Below are 27,354 nucleotides of genomic sequence, written 5' to 3' on the forward strand. Positions count from 1 at the left end.
GGTTCCCTGACGCAGCAAACGAAACGTGCACGTCGGAACCAGTCACTGTTCAAAGTTAAGTAATTTTGTATAGTTCACAAATACTTATGACAATATTAATATCTTTAGCATAGCGGACTTTTTTGGGCCGGCATTTTCTTGTTGCAATAAGTATGAGCACCTTAGGGGTCCTTTTATCAAGCTGCGGTAGGGGTTTAATGCATGTAATATCGCGCGTTAAACCGCCTGCCGCGCTAGCCGCTAACGCCTGCATTGAGCAGGCGTTAGTTTTTTAGCCGGCCGCGGAGGTTATCGCGTGATGAAATGTCCGACGTGCTAACCCCGCTAGCGCGGCTTAATAAAAGGACCCCTTAGTCTCTGTTTGTCCCTTCCAATTTGGGAGCACAGGACTGCCTAGCTCCGGTCCTGCTTCCTGGAGTTGCCGCCAAAGCCCATACCAGCCTTGATCCTCATAAAGTCATATTCTAAAGCAGTGGTTCCCAACCCTGTCCTGGAGGAACACCAGGCCAATTGGGTTTTCAGGCTAGCCCTAATGAATATGCATGAAGCAAATTTGCATGCCTATCACTTCCATCATATGCAAATCTCTCTCATGCATATTCATTAGGGCTAGCCTGAAAACCCGATTGGCCTGGTGTTCCTCCAGGACAGGGTTGGGAACCACTGTTCTAAAGGACCGTTTAGGTGCATGTGTTTACACCTGCTATTGCCGGCTTAAGCGGGCATGCCTAAATGTAGGTGTGTAGATCCTAAAATCCAAAAACAAGAGGGAAGTACAGTGGTACCTCGGTTTACGAGTGCACCAGTTTGTGAGTGTTTTGCAAGACGAGCAAAACATTCGCATAATCGGCGCCTCGGAAACTGAGCGCGTCTCGATTTGCGAGCACCTCCCCCCCGCGATCCGGCAGCCTCCCTCCTGTGATCCAGCACCCCCCGCTGCCATCGGGCCCCCCCCCCCCCCGCCGCGACCTGAGGTCCCCCAAACCCACCCGAACCCTCTTCTTACTTTAGTGTAGCCTCCGCACTGGCTCAGGCACCAGCATGTCCTGTGCGTTGGTGCCGGAGCCCGAAGATCTGCCTCCTGTGCTGGGCCTTGAGCATGTGCGCATGCTCAAGGCCCAGCACAGGAGGCAGATCTTCGGGCACCGGCACCAACACACAGGACATGCTGGTGCCGGTGCGGAGGCTACACTAAAGTAAGAAGAGGGTTCGGGTGGGTTGGGGGACCACAGGTCGCGGGGCGGGGGGGTGCCCGATGGCGGCGGGGGGTGCCGGATCGCGGGGGGAGGTGCCGGTTCGTGAGGGGGGCCTTCGGGGGAGCAATGCCGGTTCTCGTGAGGGGGGAGCAGCGCTGCTGGCCTCGGGGTGGGGAGGGGGGGTGGGAACCTATGGGGAAACTCGCTTTGATAAACGAGCATTTTGCATTACGAGCATGCTCCTGGAGCAGATTATGCTCGTAATCCAAGGTACCACTGTATAAATAACTATTGATCGCCAACCTCAAAAGGAATAAACTCTTATTCAATACGAAATAATGAAGGGCCATTCAATCACTCAAAATTGCCCATTCACCACATTTTGGATGATTGAATGCCACTTTGTTATTTCGTATAGAATAGGTGTTTAGATCCTGACTTCCTCTAGTATTCTATTGCAGTCTTGGCGCACAGATGCTATCATAGAATTCTCACTCAGCATGCGCCATCTTGTTACCTAACTTGTGACATCCAATTGTAGCATTAACCCCTAGAAGTCCTAGTGGAAATGGAAGGTGATCTTGCTGTGGTACAGCCAAAGCAATTGGCGAGGTAGATAGATATTATGTACAGGTACTTTTTCTGTCCCCAGTGGGCTCGCGGTCTAAATTGTGGGCAGATCTGCCTGGCAGGTTACACAAGAGACCTAGGAGGCAGTGTCCACAGTAATAATACTGGCTATTTAGACAATTAAAGAGCCTTGTGGTGAGGCATGGGAAAAGTAGGTGTTGGAGAGAACTAAATAGGAATCATATGTGCTCATCTACCCAAGAGGATGATGACAACATAAAGAATATGATTATTCAGTTCTTCATATACTGCTCAATCAGTAGCCTTAATGCGTAAATGTTTGGCCCACTCCTGACCTGCTCATTAGAGAATGACATGGGGACATTTTTGTCCCCATCCCCGCAGGAACTCAATTTCCCCCATCCGCATGAGTTTTGTCACTGTCCCTTTCCTTGTCCCTGCCCTATTCCTGAAAGCTCTGCCTTAACCACACAAGCCTCGAACACTTATGATTTGAAAGTGTTTGAGGCTTGTGCAGATGAGGACGGAGCTTAGGCATTGGTGGAATGAGGCATTATGACATCACAGTCTGAGCTCTAGAGTGTTGCTACAGTACTTATGATTTGAAAGTGTTGAGGCTTGTGCAGAGGAGGACGGAGCTTAGGCATTGGTGGAATAAGGCATTATGACATCACAATCTGAGCACTAGAATGTTGCTACTTATGATTTTAAAGTGTTTGAGGCTTGTGCAGATAAGGACGGAGCTTGCAGGAATGGGGCAGGGACAAGAAAATAACTCACTGGGACGGGACGAGAAAATGAGTTCCTGCGGGGACGGGGAGAAATTTGTCCCTGTGTCATTCTCTACTGCTTATGTCCCTCCCACATGCACCCCCACTTGGAGTTATGTACTTTTCTAGAACAACCTCTAAGTGCGGTTAACACAAGTAACTAAAAATTATCACTGATTATTGTTGCTGGTGCCAGTTAGCACCTAATTTACAATTATTTATTTATTTAAAAAATTTCTAACCTGCCTAAACCTAAGCATTTTACAAAACTACAAATATAATCATCATATAACCAACATACAAATAAGTAAACAAACATAGCTAAAGCATCTTTAAAAAAAAAAATATTTTAGTTTCAAAAACAAACACAAAGTACAATAGAACATATGAACAAATGATACAATAATCGGCACTTATATCTAACAAATAATAATATAATTACATATCACCCCCCTCCCTGGATGTGTGTAAAATTCATTCAGAAATCAGAGGCTTATACTAGAGATCAATTCTTTACAAACTTTGCTAATCAAGATCCCAAGCCTAACAGGCACCATTCTTTAACCTATGTATGCAATTTTGATTCCTACATGCAAAAATGTGCCTGCAAGAGGGAAAATGTCTGTTGCTTCCTAGTAAAGTCTGTGTCATGCATCATGTCCTGTAGATCCCTGGATGTTCTGGTTTCACTCTATGTGGATACTTGCTTGGCCCATTAAAACATTGCATCTTCAGTTCCAGGGTATGACCATTCTTAATGTTTGAACTGCTTTTGTCATTGGCAGGTCTTTCCCAAGTAACTACTGGGACAAATTTGTGAAGAGAAAGGTAAGAGAGAGAGAATGTGTGTTTTTGGGTGGGTTGTTTTTGTGGGTGGTATGCTGGAACTCTTTCTACAGGTCTATCTTTTTTGGACTTTTCTATCACACAGGTACTTGAATAAGCCTTCATTAAGATCCATGTTCTTTGCACACATTGCAGCCTGCCCTCTTTATCCTCACTAAATTCATATATTCTATACCCACATATCCAGTAAATCTGAGAATCTGTGTGAATAACATGAACAAAGACCTGGCGAAGCTTGAAGAATGGTCTGAAATTTGGCAGCAAAAATTTAATGCTAAGAAATGCAAGGTCATGCATTTGGGCTACAAAAAGCTGAGGGAATGGTACAGTTTAGGGGGTGAAGAACTTATGTGCATAACGGAAGAGCGGGACTTGGGTGTTATTGTATGTGATGATCTTAAGGTGGCCAAACAGGTTGAAAAGGTGACGGCAAAAGCTAGAAGGATGCTAGGTTGCATAGGGAGAGGTATGGGCCAGTAGGAAAAAGGAGGTATTGATGGCCCTTTATAAGGCTTTGGTGAAACCTCATTTAGAATACTGGATGCTGCACCTTCAAAAAGATATAGAAAGGATGAAGTCGGTCCAGAGGAAGGCTACTAAAATGATGTGTGGTCTTCGTCATAAGGCATATGGAGACAGACTTAGATCTAAATCTGTATACTATGGAGGAAAGGCAGGAGAGGGGAGATATGATAGAGACATTTAAATACCTACGTGATGTAAATGCGCATGAGTCGAGTCTCTTTCATTTGAAAAGAAGCTTTGGAATGAGAGGGCATAGGATGAAGTTAAGAGGCGATAAGCTCAGGAGTATTCTAAGGAAGTACTTTTTTTACAGAAAGGGTGGTAGATACGTGGAACAGTCTCCCGAAAGAGGAAGTGGAGAGAGAGACTGTGTCTGAATTCAATAAAGCCTGGGATAGGCACATGGAATCTCTTAGAGAGAGGAAGAGATAATGGTTATTGTGGATGGGCAGACTGGATGGTCCATTTGGCCTTTATCTGCCATCATGTTTCTATGTTTCTGTCTCTATGGTCCTTACCTTCAGATGATCCTCTTTGACTAAGCAGTTCTTCTTAATTATTAGAAACTTGTCAATTACAGCAAATGGTTGGGGGAGGAGCCTGAACCTGGGGGGAGGGTCATGAGAAGATCAGGGGCTTACCTAGCACTTACACATGTGGGTTATAGATTACTTGCAGTTTGCTATTAAAGAATCTATCATTTATTGCACAGCATCCTGGCATCCAAATTTAGACAACCTTTTGAGAATTACTTCCCATGTGTGCACACTGTCACTTATCTTTCTTGTGGTCATGTTCCCTGCATAAACCTGTAGCTGATTCCTTTTGGGGTCATGTGTTCTGCACATGCAGTGTATCCAATTCTCATGAGAGTCCTAGATCAGTATGCGGTATGCATACTCCAAGGGGTATGCAAACCACTACCGGGGGTTACGTAGCACTGCACAGGTCTCCCACCCTCTGTCCTTCCTCCCCTCTCCCCACACACCTCATGGGGCCACCACTGCTGCTTCAATCATTTCGCCTCCCATGTTGGTGGGGGAGGGAAGGTAGGCTGTGTTTCCGCAGTCCCTGCATCTCATCTCTTGCTTCAACAAGCAGCAATGATTTCTACACACTGCCTGCCACTGACCCGGAAGCCTTTCCTCTGCCATGTCCCCCACTCTCTCATAACTTCCTGTTTATGCCTGGGTGGGGCACAGCAGAAGAGAGGCTTCCAGGTCAGCAGTAGGCAGCATGTAGGAATCACTGCCACTGACATGTTGAAGCAAGAGAGAGCCATTTAGCCGTGAGTGAAGTTGGGGTTGAGGGGGGAAGAAGGAAAGATGTTGCTGAATGAGAGAAGGAGGATTGTCAGAGGGAGGCAGGGATAAATGCTGCAAATGGGTGGAGAGGTACAAGAAAGGGAAAGTGTTGCCATATGGGGTGGAGGGGAGGGTGAGATACTGCATGGAGAGATGCAAAGGGGGAGAGAGAAAAAAAAATTTGAGGCATGGTGGTGGAAGGGATAGAGAGATGGTGCATGGGGAGAGAGGGAGAAATGGACATAGGGTGGAGGGGAGAGATTGTACATGGGAAGAGAGAGAGAATTTTATTTATTTATTTAGTGTTTATTTAGTATTTATAGAAACCGAAGCAAACAGAGTACTTGCCTCATGAAAGGTCAACAAACAGAGAACAAAAAAAAGGCAAGGGAGATGTCTTAAACAACCTGTGAAGGCCTTTATTATTAAAATGTCTCAACAAGGATCCGAGTTTCGGCATCAGCAGATGCCTTCAACAGGGGACACTGGAAGTACGAGACACAAATAAACATACTGTAAAATGATCAAATAGCAACATAAAAGAGAATAATTAGAAATCGTAAAGCATCTAGCAGAATATAAATATAAAACAGGGCACGTAAATAATAATAAAAAAAACTAGAGCATTGCATTTAAAACAGCATCAGAAGATATAAGAAAGCAACAATGCAATATGTGACGAAGTAAGAAAAGACTAAAAACTGAACAAGAAGAACGAGCAAATAAGAGAATGAGACTAAAAACATAGCCATAGAATGAACAAAACCAGATGTATATGCACATTGTAAAATGATAAATCAAAGTTATTGAATAACAACATTCAAGAAACCACTAAAATCTGACAAAATGAATATAAACCATTGCGCAAAAATGAGAACAAAATATAAAAGTCAAGGCATTGCGCTGAAAAACACCAGGAGATATTAAATGCAATAGTAGCGGAAATAAGAAGAGGCGTAAAATATTGTAAGCAAAAGAATAATCTGACAACATACTGTAAATGCATGAGACTATTAACATACCATATTTTTCGCTCCATAAGACGCACTTTTTCTCCCCGTCCCAAAAAAAAGTTGACATAAGGGTGCGTCTTATGGAACGAATATAACACCCCCCCCCCCCCCCCGGTACCTTTTTTAAAATCCCGGTGGTTCAGCGCGCTTTCCACGCTCCTACCTCGCTGGAACAGCTGCCTCCTGATCTGTTCCCCTGCTCTATTCTGGCTGTGGCAGGAGCAGAGTGGTGAGAACTGATGGCAGCCATTCAGGGAGCATCGCAGGACCAGGCAGGCACACATAAAGCGTGCGCCTGCCTCGTGCACCGTCCTGCCCCTGCCGGAAGAGATCATAGGAACAGATCAGGAGACAGCCATCCAGCGAAGCAGGACCACCAGGATTTTAAAAAGGTACCGGGGTGATTTAAAAAAATGGTACCGGGGGGCTGCCTACCACTAGACCTGGCTGGGGGGGGGGGGGGGGTGCTGCCTACCGCTGCCTTCCACTAGACCTGTCTTGTACCCTGTCCCGACCTACCACTAGACCACCAGATGGGGGATAGGGCAGGGCGGTGGGCAGAATATTTTTTACTTGGGTTTTCCTCCTCTACGGGGGGGGGGGGGTTGTCTTATGGTTGGGTGTGTCTTATGGAACGAAAAATACAATAGCCATAAAACGAACAAAATCAGATGTATATGCATACTGTAAAATGATAAATCGGAGTTATTGAAAAGCAGCACACAAAAAAACATAAAAATATTAGAACAATCTGACAAAACAAGTATAAACCAAGGGGCTGAAAAACAACAGATCATGCCACATTTACCTTGGTCTGTATTCTAGTTGCAGTGACCTGTATTTGTTATATATGTTGCCTAGTTAGTTGCTATTTTTACTATAAAATGTCCATTTCAAAATCTCTGCTGCTCGGAGCTCGGGGGGGGGGGGGGCACTCAGTTGGCTTGAATAAGTTGAAAAACACTGTCCTAGATTCTGTATACAGACTGTAGCGTGTCTCTGTTCTCTCTCCCAGGTGCTGGAAAAGTACGGTGACATCTATGGCCGTGAAAGGATTGCGGAGCTACTGGGGATGGACCTGGCCAGCCTGGAGATCACCTGCCAGACCGAGAAGAAGCCAGAGCCTGACAAATCTATGTTTGCTTGGTGAGGTGGGGGTGTGGGGAAGAGAGATAGCAGGCGCCATCCAGGGATGATGGGAGATATTTTAGTGGGACACCTGATCCACTACTCCCCTGTCCCAGCTCCGGGTTATCTTTCAGCTCTACTGAGTGTTTCTTTTTCTTCTTCTGCCCTACAGGATTACTGCCATTGATATCAAATATCAGATCTGGAAGTTTGGAGTAATCTTTACCAACAACGTAAGTGAGAGGGATTTTGGGAAGTCGCAACACAGTCTGTTCCACCAGGAAAGCCATCTGTCTCTGTATCTACGTGTCTGGTCTGGTCTTCTGTTCCGTTCTCTTATGCCAGGATGTCTCGTCTATCTCCCCCCACCAGTCCAATGTGTTTTGGCAGCTTATCTGGTTCATAGACAACGGCGCGAAAGACAAAAGCGTGCGCCGACAATTGAGCGCAGCGCGCGCCGCTCTAAATTACAGTTTTTAGGGGCTCCGACGGGGGGTTTTGTTGGGGAACCCCCCCAGTTTACTTAATAGACATCGCGCCGGCGTTATGGGGGGTTCGGGGGGTTGTAACCCTCCACATTTTACTGTAAACTGAACTTTTTCCCTAAAAACAGGGAAAAAGTGAAGTTTTCAGTAAAATGTGGGGGGTTACAACCCCCACACCCCCCACAATGCCCCCACAACGCGGCGCGATGTCTATTAAGTAAAGTGGGGGTGGTTCCCCCCCCACACACCTCCGTCGGAGCGCTAAAAACAGTAATTTAGAGTGGCGCGGCGGCGCGCGCTGCGCTCAATTGTCTGGGCGCGGCTTTGTCCCGGCGCGCTTTTGACCTGACACCGCTTATCTGCCTCTGTCCTTCCAGTCCACTCTGTTATGCCAGAGTATCTGTCTCTTCCCATCAGACCAATCTGTTGAAGCAAGGTGTTTTCATCTCTTGTTTTCCCCATTACTGTCTTCTGCTGAAGTCGTTTGTCTGTCTCTTCTCTTTTAGTCCTTTCTGTACCTGGTCTGGTACACAGGCATGTCTTTCCTTGGACATTATAACAACTTTTTCTTTGCCGCTCATCTCCTTGATATCGCCATGGGTGTGAAGACTCTACGCACCATTCTGTCTTCTGTCACACACAATGGCAAACAGGTACAGATTCCTTAGCGTCTTTATTTTATTTTATTTAAACCTTTATATACCATATATTACCTATACGGTTTACATAACAACAGGCATAAAATGTTAAACATGCATAGTTCAATTATTACAGAACAACATTCCTTTAAAAAAAAAGGTCAATAAGCACCAAAAAATTTTCAAATCCAGTTTGAATATAAAGTTTCAACTTAAAAAAAAGCACTCGCAAACAGTTGTGTTTTTTAACATTTTCTTAAAATTCATTCTAGCGGTACAAAAACGCAAAATTCCTAGCAGGGTATCCCACAGCTGTACACCCGCTACTGACAACATAGTCGCATCGATCTTGATGTGGGAAATTAGCATCTTATCCTCTGAACATAGTTTCCTGCTATTTTCTGATCTCAAATTTCTTTTAGGCTGGTAAATTTTTTTTTTTGTAAATCTTTATTGGTTTTTTTAAACTTTGATAGCGTCATACAAATGTTAAATTAAAAAGACTACAAAAACACACTGTTAACTATACAATTATTACTATTAAAAAATCATTTTCACCCCTTCTTATCTGAATTATTAAAACACTAATACATATGATATGATTTCAGTATTATAATGAAATATTTAATTCCTTAAAATACATTTCCCACCCCGACAGCTGCATTGGCTACCGATGGAGGCAGGCGTAAAGTTTTAAGTTTGCCTGTTTCTGCTTTAAAGTACTATACGTTCTAGCCCCTAAATACATAACTGACCTTTTCTCCTTCTCAGCCAACAAACATAAGAGAAGTTCACATTTGAACTTCATTTTCTCTCCAGTTAGAGGATGTAAACTCAAAAGACACCATCGACACCTTTCCTCACATCAGGCAGCATTATGGGGTAAAGATCTAGAACAATTGCTCACACCTACTACTTATGGGTAATTTAGGAAACGCCTAAAAACATATCTGTTCCTGAAGTATCTAGGCAGTTGACCCATACAACTCTTTCTCCACAATAACTGATCCCTAGAGCTGTTAATCACTAGCTTTTAATTGTTAAGTTCACTCATTCTGTACCATCTTTTAATCATTGTAAACTACGTAGAACTTCACAGTCCTGCGGTATATAAACTGTTATTATTATTACCCTCCCTGGATGTGCAAGGAATCTAATGAGAAAAGAAAGCAAGAAACATAACCCTAATTATAATGCAATAAAATTAGTCGATGGACTCCATACATCATTAAAGGACTCGTAAGTCCCTAAACGCTCCACCAACATCCTTTCATATTTGTACCCACCAAAAAGTAAAATTAATTCTATCATGGTTTTTCCAGTTGTGAGTAATCAGTTGAACCCCTAATCCTGTCAAGATCAAAAAAAGACAAGTTTTATATTTATTTTTTAATTTCTTTATTCATTTTATAACTTACATCAAGTGTACAGTAAATATCAAACAATTATAGTACAACATTACTTGAAAATCTACAATATCATACAACAAGAAGATTTAACCCCCACCCCCTCCCAAATTCATTTACAACTAAAATATACCACATGAAAATAATATCTTATGTCATTCATAAATATATTATTAGTAGAAAACCAAGAATCCCCCTCCCCACCCCAAATCCACATGAGTATTAAAATTGGGAAAAGTGTAAATTATTCATTATAATAATTTAATAATGGTCTCCACACATCCTTACATTTATTATAGTAACCTTTTTGAACTGCCGACGCTCTTTCCATTTTATACACGTGACAAACTGAATTCCACCAGAAACAATAATTCAGTCTTTTACAATCCTTCCAATTATATGTTATTTGTTGGATGGCAACTCCTGTCAATATCATCAAAAGCTTGTTATTATTAGCAGATATTTGACATTTAGTTCTCATAGACATGCCAAATAAAATTGTGTCATATGACAATGCTACATAATTTTTTATACATGAAGTTTTATATTTATCTAATGTAGGTTTAACATAAAGTAGCGTACCACATATTACTGCCTCATATGTCAAGTTGATAGATGATTCAAGAATAAGATTAATTTGTCCCCAAATTGACTTCCAGAAACCAAGTATCAATGGACAAAAATATATCAGATGATCCAAAGTCCCTATATTAATATGACAATGCCAGCATCTATTAGATTTAGAATTATCCATTTTATTTAAATGAACCAGAAAATCCTATGCAATAAAAATAACCATGTTTGTCTCATAGATGCTGACGCTGTACATTTCAACCTCCAAGTCCAAATTCGTGGCCAACGAGATACAGAAATATACTGTTTTATCTCGATGCTCCAAATATCTCTAAGACTATTTTTTGGCTTCTTATTTAAAAATTCAGAAATCAATTTGTACCACTGGGTGGCCCGATGCCCTACTAGATCTGTCTTGGTAGCAGAGGATCTGCAAGCTGTAATAAGTTTTTAAATTTTTCCATTCAGGGAACCCACTCCGAATAGCCTGCTTCAACTGCCACCACCTATATTGTTGAGACTTTAAAATAGGTTGGTAAATTAAAAAAAATAAAAAACCTTGACAAACAAGAGAGACTTGGCACAAAGTCTGATGAATTAAGGCAAGAATTTTGAATTGGACTCTTTGCTGTATAGGCAACCAGTGCAACTGCTTCAATACTGGTGTTATATGAGTCATTCTAGAACAGACATGTCAAACTCTGGCCTGTGGGGCAAATCTGGCCTGTGGGGTACCGAAATTTGGCCCGCCAACCAATTTGAAATTTCCCCCAAAGCTGTCCCGCCAGTACAAGTACCGCATAATTTGTAGGTTCGTGCCGCATCATCTGTAGGTTCTTGCGGCCTGCAGCGGATCGCTGGTCTGCAGTAGTGATCCTAGCAGGCCGCCATAGCCTCAGCTGCACGTTCTGCCTGGCGCGGTCTCGCCCCTCCTCTGATGTACGAGACCACAGGCGGGACCGCACCAGAGGATCGCTACTACCGACCAACGATCCTCTGCAGGCCGCGTGAACCTACAGATGATGCAGTGTGAACCTGCAGAGTCGGGTCCCAAGCAGACACAGAAATATATTCCATTGCCCTTCTGATCCCCAGTGCTGGGAAGCTCTCATATACACAAACTGCTGCATGGGGTAAACAGAAGAAGAAATGAGCCCGGCCCTGCTCAATCCATCCCTCAAACTCCAGAAAAGAAAGGGAAGAAGAAAGAAGGAGAGCTGGTGTTAGACAGCGAGCGTGAACTAGAACCTAAAAAAGAGAGGAAAAGTCTTTTTTTTTATTTTGTTTACATCACAGATCCAGCGTGGGGTTGGAGAGGTTGTAACCCTATACTTCTACTAAGACTAAGGGGTCCTTTTATTAAGGGACCCTCAAGGGACCCTCGGCCACAAGAGGGCACCCGCTCAAACTCAGGGGCGGAAAATTTCATGGCGACACCAGAAAGTATTTCTTCACAGAGAGAGTGGTTGATCATTGGAACAAGCTTCCAGTGCAGGTGATTGAGGCAGACAGCGTGCCAGACTTTAAGAATAAATGGGATACCCATGTGGGATCCCTACGAGGGTCAAGATAAGGAAATTGGGTCATTAGGGCATAGACAGGGGGTGGGTAAGCAGACTTGATGGGCTGTAGCCCTTTTCTGCCGTCATCTTCTATGTTTCTATGTTAAATCGGTTAAAGTACCTTAGTAAAAGGACCCCTAAGTATAAAAAAAAATTTGGCCCACGATTTAGTCTTTTTTTTTTTTCAGATTTCGGCCCCTTATGCGATTGAGTTTGACACCCCTGTTCTAGAAGTTCCTGTGATCAATCTAGCTGCAGAGTTGATCAACATCTGCAGTGCCCTCATTTTCACTTTTACAGCTCCCAAGTATAGTGAATTACAATAATCCACCCTGCTCATGGTGTGCATGGAAAACAACACATCACTGCCTCTGTATTCCTTACAGAAAGACAACAGGGGAGGGGGGGGGGGTTGGAAGAGCAGCATCTGCTTGGCTTATGCCCACTTTATGTAGGCGTGACGGAGTTTTGGCCATCCTGTTTTAAAGAAAACATTTTCATAGCGCCTGTGTTAGGGACCATTCTGGTGGAGTATCGGGAAGTGTGAGCTTGAGAGGGATGCAAAACATTTTGTACTTGGTCTCTCATTCTTTCGTTTCCTTCTCTTCTCTCACACATTCTTCCCCTCCCACTCCCCCAGCTGATGATGACAGTTGGTTTGTTGGCTGTGGTGGTCTATTTATATACGGTTGTAGCCTTCAACTTCTTCAGGAAGTTCTACAACAAGAGCGAGGATGAGGATGAACCAGATATGAAGTGTGATGACATGATGACGGTGAGTCTTAGCTGCCACAGAAAACATTTCTGTCCCACCCTTTCCGGTCATTGTTACAGTCCCATGCATGAGCTTCTACCATAACCATAACTGTTTTATGTAATGTAATTTATTTCTTATATACCGCTACATCCGTTAGGTTCTAAGCGGTTTACAGAAAATATACATTAAGATTAGAAATAAGAAAGGTACTTGAAAAATTCCCTTACTGTCCCGAAGGCTCACAATCTAACTAAAGTACCTGGAGGGTAATAGAGAAGTGAAAAGTAGAGTTAGAGGAAAAATAAAAATAAAATAAACATTTTAACAAGACAGCATTGATCTAAATACTTTGGAAGGTAGAAGAGAGGAGAGAAAGGAATAGAAGCAGAAGGGGGAGCCGTTGAACAGTAGAATTCTGGAGAAATTTAAATGATAGAAATAGAACAAAACAAAGACAAAAGGCAAAACAATAGATAAGATTAAAGATAAATCACATGCCTGGCTGGATCGGGGCAAGGGCTCCTATTATAGGCAGCTGGTCTTGCTGCTACTTAGGTGTTAAAGCAGTTGATCTTCCTAGCGGACTGCATGAGGTGTGGAGCTCACACTCCTGTCATGATCTGGTCTATGGGCTCTTGGTAGTTGCGGTTGGTCCCAATGCTGCTTTATCCTTAAGTGTGCCTTTTCTCAAATATTGTAGTTCTACCCCTCTTTCCTAATTGTGTGCAGTTAGTATATATGTTTTTTGTATGTGTCTACTAACCTAACTTGGTATTGTATAATATTTTAACTCCAACTGTTTTGTTCCTTTTAAGATATTTCTTTTTTTCATTATTATTGTACACCGCCTAGAAATTTGAATAAGCGGTATAAAAAATCTTTTAATAAACTTGAAACTTGAAACTTTCGTTTCTGTTCCAAACATTACATTACATTAGTGATTTCTATTTCGCCATTACCTTGCGGATCAAGGCGAATTACATAAGAATTGTCATGATGTTACGAAATATATAAGGCGGATTACATAAGAATTGTCACGAAATTAGGTAATACATAATGGGTAATTAGAACATTTTAGATTTGATATGGAGTAGATAGTATAGTAGGTGAAGCTTGGGATGGATCTGGTTGTGTTAAATATGTTTTATGCATTTTTTGAAGAGTACGGTTTTTGTTGTCATTCCTATTACTGCGCTGTCGGCATCTCAATCTGTGTCTCAGCTTAAATCATATTCCCAGCCGTTGCCCTCAAGTTAGCAACTCCTACATGATCTTTGATTTATTATGCCTGAATTAATACGATCTCAGTCCTATCCCATGTGTTGAAACATTCTGTTCCAATTGAACCCTTCTCAGTAGGGCAGTAACAAACAGGGTGAGGGGGAAAAAAAGGGGAACTCCCCAGAGTTTGTCGGTTCATAGTCTAAAGCGCGCGAGGACAAAGGCGCGCCAACAACCGAGCGCAGACAACTGAGTGCAGGACTTAATCGCGCCGAAGAAAAACCGTATTTTAAAGGGCTCCGACGGGGGGTGTAGAGATCGCGCTGGCGTTTTGGGGGGGGTTTGGGGGATTGTAACCCCCTTCATTATACTGGAAACTTAACTTTTTCCCTGTTTTCAGTATAATGTGGGGGGTTACACCCCCCCAACATGGCAGCGTGAGGCAGCGCGATCCCTACTAAGTAGAGTGGGGGGGGGGTTCCCCCCACACCCCCCATCAGAGCCCTTTAAAATACGGTTTTTCTTCAGCGCGATTAAGCCCTGCGCTCAGTTGTCTGCATTCGGTTGTCTGCGGGCCTTTGTCCTCGCGCGTTTTTGACCCATCATCGAGTTTGTTGATACTTTCTCAGCAATTTCAGCATGAAATTGTACAGCTTTGTTTCTTAGTATGTTTATGTGGTGAGTGGAATGAGATTAACTTTAAACACAACAAAGTTATAGACATTTTATTGTGACCATCCAGCGATTTTCACATGTTCAAAAATAGTGTAAAAGAAACTGCATCACGAACAGGTATAAACCATAATATCCATACGAAGGCAGTGTCCCACAATGAATCCAACTCGGCAGCTACTATCCCCCTCTTTTTAGCGTGCGGTAAATAGCGCGTGCTAAACACTAACACGTGCATGTTATCCTATGGACGCGTTAGCGGTTAGTGAACGTGTTGATTTAGCGCACGCTAAAACGCTTAGTGCACCTTAGTAAAAGAGGGCCTAAGTTCCACACCTCTTTCATGCATAAAAGGTCTCCACCCCTAAACAGTACCTCACTCAGTGTCATAGTAAGGGTGAGGCTCGGTTCAGGTGCCATCTTGATGGGGGTGCCAGCACCTCTCCGCCCCCCCCTCCCAATGCCACACTTGCGCCCTTCCTTCCCCACCCCTCCATACCTCTTTAAAATCGTCATCAGCGCGAGCAACTACTCTGGCCTGGCTCCCTCTGAAATCACTTTTGGGTCACGGGGTCAGGAAGTGATGTCTGAGAGAAATCCAACGCCAGCACAAACAGCAGGCCAGAGAAGCTGCTCGCGGTAGCAAAGACTTAAAGAGGTACAGGGGTGGGTAGGGAGGGTGCAAATGTGGTGTGGGGAATGTGAAAGGAGCAGGGGTTTGTCGTGTAAGGAGCGGGGGGGGGGAGGGCAGAGAGGGGGGCACGGGGGCCACTACTGCCCCGGTCACCTCCAACCCTCGCAGGGTTTTGTAGCCCAAATGCATGACCCTGCATTTTTTGACATTAAATCTTTATTGCCAAATTCCAGACCATTCTTCAATCTTCACTAGATCCCCCATCATGTTATCTACACCATCAGGGGTGTCTACCCTATTGTAGGTTTTGATATCATCTGCAAGGAAGCAAACCTAACCAGACAGCCCTCTGTTAATATTGCTTACAAAAATATTAAAATTAACTAGCCCAAAAACCAAACTTTGCAGCACACCATTGGTAAGAATATAAGAACATTTGAATTGCCATACTGGCCCATCAGGTACCTGGCAAGATTTCAAGGAGTAAAACAGATTTTATGCTGTTTATCTTAGGAATAAGCAATGGATTTTCCCCAAGTCCAAAATAATGCCTTATGGACTTTTGTTTTAGGAAATCTAATCTAATCTAGTCTTCGATTTATATACTAGATTATTTCCCAACTAGTCTTATAGCCCGTTACATTAGCAGGTGCTAGAATATATGTGTGTGTGTCTGTCTTTATTTCTTTCTCTCTCTCTCCTTAGCCGCTTTCTGTATTTCTGTCTTTCTTTTTCCTTGGCTGTCCATCACCACCCCTTGCCTGCTCCCCTGTCCATTCTCCCTTCTTTTTACCTCCCCTGTGTCCACCACCACCCCTTCACTGCTCTCCTTATGCAGCAGCAGCCCTTCTCCTTTTGTTTTACCCCCCCCCCCATCCATCAGCACCTCTTTCCTTCTCCCACTGTCCAACATTAGGCCTCCGTTCCTTCTTCTTCACCCCCCCTGTCCATCAGCACCTCTTTCCTTCTCCCCCTGTCCAGCAGTAGGCGTCCCTTCCTTTTTCTCCCTCCCCCTTCCTCCTTCTTAGCCCTATGATACACTTACCTTGCTCTGCCCTTGATCAGAGGTCCCGACAGCCGCCCAGTTGCACCCTCTGCCGCATCCCGCACCCCTCCTGACGCGACTCCCGCTATCTTTCTTTCTGTCTGTCTCTGTCCCTGGCCCCCTTTGTCTGTCTTTCTGTGTATCTCCCTGCCCCTGTGTCTTTCTTCTTTTCTTTCTGTCTCCCTTCCTCCCTCTGTCTGTCTGTCCGAAGCAGCATTCCCTCCCCCTCCATTTCCCACCCCCCACACCAGTTCCCTGTGCAGCAGCATTAGCATTTCCTCTACCCCCCTTTCCCTTCCCGAGGTACACATGGCGATTCAACTACACCCGGCTCTTAAACTGACCTGAGTCCTTTTCCGCCCCCCCTTCCCTTCCCGCGGGCCCGACTACATATGGCGATTCAAGCAGCGTGTGCAGAAGTCTTCACACGCTGCTTCGGGTCCTTCTACTGCCCTGATTTACTCTGGCACGTCCCTGATGACATCATCAGAGACGCGGCAGAGCAAATCAGGGCAGTAGAAGGGCCCGAAGCAGCATGTGAAGACTGCTGCACACGCTGCTTGAATCGCCGGGTAGGTATTCGGGTCCGCGGGAAGGGAAGAGCAGGGCGGCAAAGGACTCGGGTCAGTTTAAGAGCCGGGGTGGAAAGTTGCTGGGCTCCTCTATGGGGGCGCTGAGCGGCCGCGATCCCTCTCCTCCGAGACACACCCCCCCGCCCGCCCGCCTGCTTCTGGAGGAACGGAGATCGGCGGCTGGCTGCGGCCCGGCTTGTGGAGGCATCGGCGGCTGGTGATGTAAGCGCGCATGCGCACTCCTACCTAAAGTGCCCTACATCTCACGGATAACGGACGCATGTAGGTGGGAGTGCGCATGCGCGGCTTACCATTTTATTATATTAGATGGAACTCGACTCAGTTCACATGTAATTAAGACTAGTTACATAAGAAGAAGAGCATGAGAGAAGTAAGAGCTGTATTATTATCATTTCGTTGATACTGTAGTTAAGCCATTTAAATATTGTGTGAACAGCAGAGTTTTACAAAATAGTTGTAGCTGGCCTATCAGTTTAATGAGTCAGGAAGTCCATTCCAGATCTCTACCAGCTTGAAGACAAGAGATTGACTAAGCTTTCCAGCAGATTTAATTCCCTTAAATTTAAACCTTTTTAAACCCTGCCAAGCTAATTGCTTTCACCACAATCTCCAGTAATACCCCTTTCCTCAGAGTGAGCTCCAGTGCTACCTTCTGTTGCCTTCCACTCTACTACACAAATTTACCCAATACCAATAATAACGTTTATGTACAGAATATATATTTCTAGTGAACAACTACTGAATGACTGAAATGGATTGCAACCTCTACAATGTAGACAACAAAACAAAAATACACAGGTTCCACATGCAATTGCAATAATCTTTAAACAAGAGGAAAAGACCTCAGAAGCCTGCATCATAAAGAATATTCAATTCTGACAATGGTAACTCAGCAGGACAGGTTCTCTATCATTGGTCTTGAAAACCTCTTGTGACCGATTGAGAAAAAATTTTTTGTTTTGCAGTTGTGTACTTAACACATAACTTTAAATCGGTAATATAATGCACTTATCTGAATTACTGATAAGAGCCCAACGGGACCCGTTTCGCCAGGTTATTGGCTTCGTCGGGGGACTTTTTTGATAGCTGAAAAGCAAAAAAGACAAGTGCTTGAAACACATTCTATCATTTAGATACTTCTAAAGTACAATTGTCTCAATATTTACGCGAAGTAGTACTCACTGCATTCAGTCTGAACTTGCTAGCACATCAAAAAATGGCGCCGGTACCTCTAGAACGCCACGCATGCGTACTTAAAGAGGGCTCAGAATGACGTCACATACTAGGTTAGAAAAAAGAATGCCAGCCAATATTGCTATTTAAACCCACGGGTTTCATGGAATTAAGCTGAAATGTCCATCTCGCTTCCCTCTGCAAGAGTCTAGTATGACGATCACCTCCCCGTTCATGTTTACTTTCTTGATCAATGCATGCACATCTTAACTGATGGAATTCATGTTTAAATTCAAGACAGTGTTCTACTATGGGGGCACTGATTAATTCCATGAAACCCGTGGGTTTAAATAGCAATATTGGCTGGCATTCTTTTTTCTAACCTAGTATGTGACATCATTCTGAGTCCTCTTTAAGTACGCATGCGTGGCGTTCTAGAGGTACCGGCGCCATTTTTTGATGTGCTAGCAAGTTCAGACTGAATGCAGTGAGTACTACTTCGCGTAAATATTGAGACAATTGTACTTTAGAAGTATCTAAATGATAGAATGTTTTTCAAGCACTTGTCTTTTTTGCTTTTCAGCTATCAAAAAAGTCCCCCGACGAAGCCAATAACCTGGCGAAACGGGTCCCGTCGGGCTCTTATCAGTAATTCAGATAAGTGCATTATATTACCGATTTAAAGTTATGTGTTAAGTACACAATTGCAAAACAAAAAAATTTTTCTCAATCGGTCACAAGAGGTTTTCAAGACCAATGATAGAGAACCTGTCCTGCTGAGTTACCATTGTCAGAATTGAATATTCTTTATGGTGCAGGCTTCTGAGGTCTTTTCCTCTTGTTTAAAGATTATTGCAATTGCATGTGGAACCTGTGTATTTTTGTTTTGTTGTCAGAATATATATTTGACATTCACCAGATACTTACCTCTAATAAGCATATCCTAATATTTGCATATTGCTGTGTATGTATATGCAACACTCCTCCAGGTCCTGGTACAATCTCTGTGCAAAATATCACTTCTGCTAATGCATGTCCGATACACTAGAATATTTGCATGTTGCCATGGCAATTGGCATGCTATCCCCTGTTTCTACCCAGTTTTTGCATGCACATTATTTGCATATGATTTGTTTACTGTATCAGGCGTTAAGAATTGTTTTTACATGCGCCCTGAAGTTCAGCTGTGGGCCGATTACATCAAACCCTAGCACCAAGGTTCATCTAGTCTACCCAACTCTATTCCTGGTGGTTTATGGTTTATTTAAAATACTTACATTGCCGCCTTTCCAAAATATCAAAGTAATGGTGCATTATGCCCCCCAGCTAATCCACTAGCTTTTCCCTCACCATTTGGAAGTCTTTCATTTGACCTTGAGTCAAGACCTTTTCCAGTCTAACCTGTTTCAGTAAGTTCTTTTGTTGCCTTTCCTCTCCCAGTGTTACCTCTTCCACATGTATGTGGGCGTCCGTGCAGGTGGTGGTATTGGAGATGAGATTGAAGACCCAGCAGGTGATGAATATGAACTTTATCGCGTCGTGTTTGACATCACCTTCTTCTTCTTTGTCATCGTTATTCTGCTGGCTATTATTCAGGGTAAGTGATAGAGAAAAGGGGGCGTCAAGGACCGGGAAGGGAGAGTTCTTGAATTTGCTCTTAAAGACAAAATAACGAGTGGCATCATGGACTTGTTAAGGGTATGCACTAAAGAGTAAATATTTGTGGGCTGTTGATTGACAAGTCAGTTTTGAGTGGTTGTGTTATCCATCAATCATGTAATTATTTGTGTTTTACTTCTAGGTCTGATCATTGATGCATTTGGCGAGCTGAGAGACCAGCAGGAGCAAGTAAAAGAAGATATGGAGGTAAAAAAAGTAATAGGGAATCGATGGCATAGCAAAGGGGGGGGCATGGGGACAGACCACCCCAGGCACCACCTTGTTGGAGAACCAGAACCTCTCCTCTTTCCACCCCCCCCCCCCCTTTTTCTGGCAATGAGATGGGTCTTTCAAGAGCACCACCTCCATCACTACCTCTTCAAATCTTTGCCAGTAGCAAGCAAGCTATCCTATACGTTGCTCACGCTGGCCTTTGTCCCTCATTCTGATGTCACTTGTTCACGGGGCCAGGAAATGATATCAGAAGGAAGGCTCAGCCAGCACAAGTGGCCAGTATTCCAGCCTGCTTGCTGCCGGCGAAGATGTGAAGAGATACGGGGAGTGGTGAAGAGCAGGGGGAATGAAGTGGTATTGGGGCAGCAGGGAAGAGCGCATGGGGGGTACACAGAGCTGCGATGTTGGGCACCTCTGTCTCTGGTGTCAACTTCCCTCACTAAGCCACTATGTGGAATGAATGGTGCCTTCATTTAACTTTGGTTGCAGATAGTGGTCTATAAACAATCAGCTCAATATTGAAGATGATTTAACTTGACCCTAGAGTAGATATTCTGTGGCCCTTAACCAGAGAGTGGCCCTGAACATCTGCTCTGACCGCGGTGCCCACAGCTGTCAGTGCCTTAACAATTACTGACCAACACCAGCTGAATATCAAGCCTAATACAAAGAAATAAAACAGGCATTTTTTTATTTAGCTACTTCACATGCTCCCTTTCCACAAATCCTTTAAGAGAGTATGTATTAAGGGTGGATGATATGAATATGAGTGGATGATGGTTAAGATGGTACCAGTACTCGCAGCAGCCCTGCTTATTCACCAACTAGCTAGAATTTTACAGTCATCTAATTCTAATGTACTTGATGTTCCAACAACTAAACTGATTAACTTGGAAGAATATAGAAATGCGATCGTCTACATTGGGGGACCCTTAAGGTGGAATATGCTGCCGAAATCAATCCATCTGTGTACAGCTGTGAAAAATTTTAAAATTTTACTTAAAACACTCTTATTTAAGGAGGCTTTTTATAATGAAGAACTGTATGTATGTGTGTGTTTATGCATGCAGATCGCTCACAGGAAATGGCTCGAGAGACTACGGGAGCTCAAGGCAGCCATTTCCTTTGAGCGATCTGCACAGGGCAGGAGCATGGGAAGATCGCTCCTGCCTGAAAACCCACTAGACCATCAGGTAAGGCTTAAGGGGGGACTTTCAGGGCTTAAAATAGCTGGGGGAAGCGGGGGTTAGGGGTAGAACCAGCCCGAATATTATTCGCAGTTTTTTAATATTCGCGGGCCGACTCTGCCCCTAACCACCGCGAATACGGAGGGGGAGTATATACGCTTATATGTAATTTTAAGGAATTGATGTAAGAAAGAGCTTCTTAATGTGTTTATATGTAGTGTTGTTTTTCTGGTTTGTTGTTTTTTTTTGTAAATCATGTTTATTGAAGTCAACCAAAGTAACAAAGGTATACAGGAAATAAATGATTTCTCAGCTTGTAATCTGCCTAGAAATTATATTATAGAGCAGAATATAAATGCTGTATATGAAAATAAATAAATCATTGGGCTGACGGCTCTCCCTTCCCCTCACTCCTACACCTTTCTTTTCCACAGACCAAGTGCTTTATCTGTGGCATCGGAAGTGATTACTTTGACACCACGCCACATGGGTTTGAAACGCACACGCTGGAAGAACATAACTTGGCGAACTATATGTGAGTACTGGATATACCATATGCATACAGGCCTTCACTGTGCAGTGGGTGGAGAGAAGTGATTTTGTGATTGGTGGAGCTTCTGAGCCTTGGGAATGGTGGAGATGAGATATGAGGCTTGTAAATATAGGTGAACTGGGCTGGGCATCTGAACCATGAGAGGGATAGAGGGGTATGCTAGGTTTCTGAATCCCGTAATTGATTATAAACTGGGATGGCCTGGGGGAGGGGCTCTTGATGTGTAAATGATGGAGAGATGGATTGAGCCGTGGGGTCTGGCCTCTGATTGGTGGAGAGGTGGGCTGGGTTTGGATCATCATCAGTATGTAAATGGTGGAGAGGTTGCCTGGTCTGGGGGGGGTCTGAGTCTTGCTATTGGTGGAGAGATGCTTGCATGTAGAGTATAGTAATCTGTTATGTTTTCATAATAGAAAAACTCACCAGAGCAATAAAGCATTACCTTCTGTCACCACCAATGAACAAAACATATATTTTCTTTCCTCTACCAGGTTCTTTCTGATGTATCTAATCAATAAGGATGAGACTGAGCACACAGGACAGGTAAAGAATGAGGGGCTATTCTTTCTTTTCCTGCACAGAAGCTCCTTTCCCTTCTTATCCCTACCATCAGGGCCGGTTTTACACATGCTGCGGCTCAGGGCAGAAATTAAGGAGGGGGGACCTCTCTTCGATCTGCCCGTCTCTCAATTTCCCCACCCACCTTTAAATGATTTCTTCACACACAAAAAGACAGACAGACCGTCACCAAATATAGAACAATAGATCACAAATTAGAAATATGAATACCAAAGCTGAACTGGAAATCCCAAAAAGTTAAACTTGGCAAGTACTGTATTTCATTTTGAACACAATCAGTGGCATAACCATGAGAGGGGGCTGGACCTCCCACTTTGAGCTTAGGCCCACCTCAAAATGAACATCTCCCTTGCTGTAGCTACTGGGGATCCCCAAGCCTCACCAACTGATGGCCACCTGCCACCCCCTCCCCTCATCCTCAGGTCCAGTGACCAGAACTTTCCAAGTGTGGAGAGTGTGGTACAGTGGTTAAAGCTACAGCCTCGGCACGCTGAGGTTGTGGGTTCAAACTCGCGCTGCTCCTTGTGACCCTGGGCAAGTTACCTAATCCCCCTATTGCCCCAGGTACATTAGTCCACCAGGACAGACAGAGAAAAATGCTTGAGTACATGAATAAATTCATGTAAATTGTTCTGAGCTCCCCTATGAGAACAGTATAAAAAAGTGAATGAATAAATATAAATAAATAAATATATTCTGCAGCTGGCAGCAATACTGCAGAGCTGCTGCTGCCTTCCCTCCTCCTCACCCCTGTTTGGCTTTCATGCATGCATTAAAGCAGTGGCAGCTTGAGGATATTGCCATTAGCTGCAAAGCTTGGAGATTTCTGGTTGCCAGACTGGAGGAAGATGTTGGCAGGGCTTGAGAAATCCCCACTAGCTCAAATATTTATATATTGCACTCAGGCCAGGAGAAACTTTGGTACCATTCCACTAATTTTGGGCTCCAGTCCCTCCCCCAAATCAACTGTTTGACTATGCCACTGAACACAATACAAAAATAATTGTGATGCTCATATCCCAAAGCTAACATATTCCAGTTAATAAATTCAAAATAAAACAATTTGTTCTACCTTTCCATATCTTGGTCCCAGTTTCTCTTTCTGCTTTTTGTCTATCTTCTACTAATTCTTTTTCCAGAGTCTGCTGTCCATTTTTTTCTCCTTTTCTCTCTCGTTCCATCCACTCTTTATGCCTGTCTCCAACATATTGATTTTTCCCTTTCAGCTTTCCTAACTTTTTCTTTTCTGCCTCTATCCACTCAAATCTGGCCCTCTTTCTCACCCTTATTCTTTTAAAATGTTGAGCTACCTCTCCATCTCCTCTCAGTCCCTAGCTCTCCCATTTCCCCTCTCACTCCTTTCCCAGCCTCCTGTTTCCTTCTATCTACTCCCCATTACCACATTTCTACCACTGTACTCACTATTCTCTCACTCATCTTATCATCTCCCTTTTGACCTCATCCAAATGGCTCACCACTTTCAGAATACCCCTCCCTCTCTCCATTGGTCAGGCTATCCCTATCACTCCATCCTCTAGCACAGTATATCTCAAACTGTGTGCCTTGGGGCCCAGGGCAGTTTCCCTGTTTGATCTCCCTAATGCCGGCCCTGCCTACCATAGATAATTATCCATCTGTTCTAAATGATGCTGACCAATTTCTGTACTCCATGCAGGTTGGGCAGTTTTGGAATGGAAATAAATTTCTAATTAAATTAAAATTACGTTTTAGGAGTCCTATGTCTGGAAAATGTACCAAGAACGGTGCTGGGACTTTTTCCCAGTGGGCGATTGTTTCCGGAAGCAGTATGAAGATCAGTTGAGCTAGGGACCATTGCTACAGGCACTCTGGAGAACGCCCTCAAGACATCAGGACATCCACCATCTCTTCTGATGTGCAAGCATCAGCTGCAGTTCTCCCATGGCAACCCTTTCTGCTAAGACTCTCCTTACCCCTTCTGGACCGAATGGATATTCTTGGGACATTTCTGCCATTGCCTGAACCTTTGGCGTGGGGAAGGCAAGTGGTGTTTATGTCCACTACCTATGTGCCCCTGAGGTCTCTTCTGTGGTACAGATCCTTCCCTCCCGCCCCCCAGCATTACCAAACACAGCTCCACTAGTGGGAGGTCAAGTGCAATATCTCTAAAATATCTGGTATAGTTTTTTTAATACTTAAAAACAAACAAAAAAAAAAAGAAAAAATTGTTTTAAAATGCTGCTTAAAAATGAATGAAAAAACAAAGAAACAGAAGAAGCTTTGGAGAGAAGAAATGATTGAGGAAAAGGTCTTCGTGCATTTTGGAAGATGATGTGAATGTGTTTTGGAAAGTGGGGTGACAGCATAGACTGGTTGCACTGACATACGTTTTATGAGAGAAGATGAACAATACCTTTGGGGTAACTCTAGTGTCCACCCCTGGGCAAAGTCTACCATCCTCTTGTATTTTTAATTGGATGGGTCCAGTGAGACCCAGAGCTGAAGTGCCTTTTACTGTTGTCCCATGGTATCTTGGGAAAATAAGAGTGTGGCGGAGATAGTCAAGTTTGGGGCTGTCCCCTCTTCTCCATCTGTATTTTACAAATTCTGCTTCTGGTTCATTTCCTGCCCTGTGCACTGTCACAGCTGTAAGGCCTCAAAGCGTTGGGGGTGGGGAGGAAAAGATGACATACAGGCCCCCCCCAATGTTGAAATATGGCAACCTCTCTCTCTCTCTCTCTCTCTCTGACTACTGAGGCACAGCCTTTGCAAACTGTGATTGTCCCCAATCTGCCTTTTTCTTTTCACAGAGGGTAAATCTGTTAATGAAGAGTGCTGAATTAATCTAACTCATTCCTTTAGGCATGCTGATGGTGGGGTGTCCAAGCTACAAGGCTTGCTTACTGGCTTTTGCTCCTGGATGTAGGAAGAAAACATTTACTAGGGTCTGCAAGCCTAGAGCTGAAAGATTTAATTCCTGGACATGTGTGCTTTGTACCAAGTCTCTCCAGAAATACAAGCATTAACTGTTGTTCCTGTATTACTGGATGTTGGTCTTTCCTACCTGGGCCAGAATGTCCCCCTTTCAGACTGCCTCTTGCTGTCATATGCTGCAAGTTTCCATTAGGGAGAGGGGATGAATAATTAGGGAAGTTCTGCCTGAAAATTAAAAAAAAAGAAAAAAAGCCCCAGCCATGATGGCATTAAGTGTTCGTCTTAGCTGGCAGAGAGATGAGGCAGGAGAGGGGTAGTAAAAGTTTGGGACTTCCTTGCCCCAGGGTAGAAATGACTTTAGCATGTCATTGGGCTCCAAGATAGTGCATGTACAAGAAAAAATATTAGAGCAGTATAGCTGCTATCAGAGAGTGAGACCACCTAGGGCCACAAAAATAAATAGATCATGAGGGCAATCAGAAAGTGTCAGGCCTTGATGGATCTCTTTTCTTCCTCTATATAACTTTTGAGCAATAAACCCATGCACTCACAAAATAAGAGGGATGCCACGGAGTGGGAGTGAGTCACAGGCCTGTATGTAGTAGACTTGCACGCCACACTCCTTCTCCTAGAACCATTCCAATATAGCCAAAACTGGGTGACATGACTTTAAAATAAAAAACTGTAACTGCAATACCAGATGGCTGTTTGTGTTGGATTTTTTTTTTTTTTAATAGGTTATCCTCAGCTTAGTGAGGTCCTTTTTGACTGCTTGATGCCATGTCTATCTTGGCCTTCCTGGGCCTCTTTTTACTTCTAGTTTCCAGTTCATGGCTTGCCTTGGTATGCACTGTATATTTATTAAGAACATAAGAATTGCCGCTGCTTGATCAGACCAGTGGCCCATCGTGACCAGCAGTCCGCTCACACGGCGGCCCTCTGGTCAAAGACCAGCGCCCTGAGACTAGCCCTACCTGCATACGTTCTGGTTCAGCAGGAACTTGTCTAACTTTGTCTTTCTGGATGCTGAAGTTGCGTTACTGGATGACTTTTTAGTTGTCTCTTTTCAATTTGATTTTAATCTTGTCACTGATATGCAGAATTCTTAAGTTGCATGAATCTAAAATGTCTAGTCTGTTCTGGAGAATTTGCATTGCTGGTCGTGTTTTTGTACTATATATCAAAATGGGTATCACCAGTGGAATAGTAAGTGGGGGGGGGAGGGGGGTAGACTGCCTCAGGCACCGTCTTCCCACATACTACGCTGGCGCCCTCATTCCCCCCCCATACCTCTTTAAATCTTCACCATTGTGAGCAATTACTCTGGCCTGCTGCTCACGCCGGCCTGGCTCCCTCTGAAATCACTGCAGGGAAAGCTAACGCCTGTGCGAGCAGCAGGCCAAAATTGCTCGTGCTGGCAAAGATTTAAAGAGGTCCGGGGGGGAGGCCGAGAGGAGGGCACCTCCCACCCTCGCTACGCCACTGGGTATCACAGTACTATTATACATATTCATGTTTGTTAGGTTCTTATTGTCCTGGATCTTACCCAATCTGTTCATGACTGATGCCAGGACCTGCATAAGGTCCAGCATAGCCACAATTCAATGTTGGTGCCTGGTCAAGACCTGGAATTGAAAACTGGGGCTTAATTCGGCCAGTGGTGGTCACCTGTTAAAAACACTGAATGCCACCAGTTAAATATTGACCACATAGTAACATAGTAGATGATGGCAGATAAAGACCTGAATGGTCCATCCAGTCTGCCCAACCTGATTCAATTTAAATTTTTTAAATTTTTTTCTTCTTAGCTATTTATGGGCAAGAATCCAAAGCTCTACCTGGTACTGTGCTTGGGTTCCAACTGCCAAAAATCTCCGTCAAAACCTACTCCAATCCATCTACACCCTCCCAGCCATTGAAGCCCTCTCCAGCCCATCCTCCCCCAAATGGCCATATATAGACACAGACCGTGCAAGTCTGCCCAGTTCAATATTTAATTCTAGATTCAATATTTCGGATTCTAGATTCTCTGTGTTCATCCCACACTTCTTTGAACTCAGTCACCGTTTTCCTCTCCACCACCTCTCTCGGGAGTGC

General features: G+C 43.9%; 1 protein-coding gene across 12 annotated transcripts in view; it reads left to right on the forward strand.

The window, feature by feature from the left end:
* The window catches only part of RYR1 (ryanodine receptor 1), a 314,039-nt gene extending 288,083 nt beyond the window's left edge, over positions 1-25,956 (forward strand). For 8 of the 12 annotated variants that reach the window (XM_033954052.1, XM_033954048.1, XM_033954050.1 and 5 more), the window contains 10 exons: positions 3,343-3,385; positions 7,261-7,391; positions 7,546-7,606; positions 8,365-8,511; positions 12,678-12,812; positions 19,573-19,729; positions 19,934-19,998; positions 21,647-21,747; positions 22,257-22,308; positions 24,076-24,171. In XM_033954052.1, coding sequence (XP_033809943.1) covers positions 3,343-3,385; positions 7,261-7,391; positions 7,546-7,606; positions 8,365-8,511; positions 12,678-12,812; positions 19,573-19,729; positions 19,934-19,998; positions 21,647-21,747; positions 22,257-22,308; positions 24,076-24,171 — 988 coding nt within the window. Of the gene's footprint in view, positions 1-3,342; positions 3,386-7,260; positions 7,392-7,545; positions 7,607-8,364; positions 8,512-12,677; positions 12,813-19,572; positions 19,730-19,933; positions 19,999-21,646; positions 21,748-22,256; positions 22,309-24,075 lie in introns of all 12 variants that reach the window. The other 4 variants (XM_033954047.1, XM_033954059.1, XM_033954057.1 and 1 more) reach the window with 1 other exon arrangement.
* Positions 25,957-27,354: the final 1,398 nt, after the last annotated feature.

The sequence above is a fragment of the Geotrypetes seraphini genome, chromosome 8 (assembly GCF_902459505.1).
Source record: "Geotrypetes seraphini chromosome 8, aGeoSer1.1, whole genome shotgun sequence".
Classification (NCBI taxonomy): domain Eukaryota; kingdom Metazoa; phylum Chordata; class Amphibia; order Gymnophiona; family Dermophiidae; genus Geotrypetes; species Geotrypetes seraphini.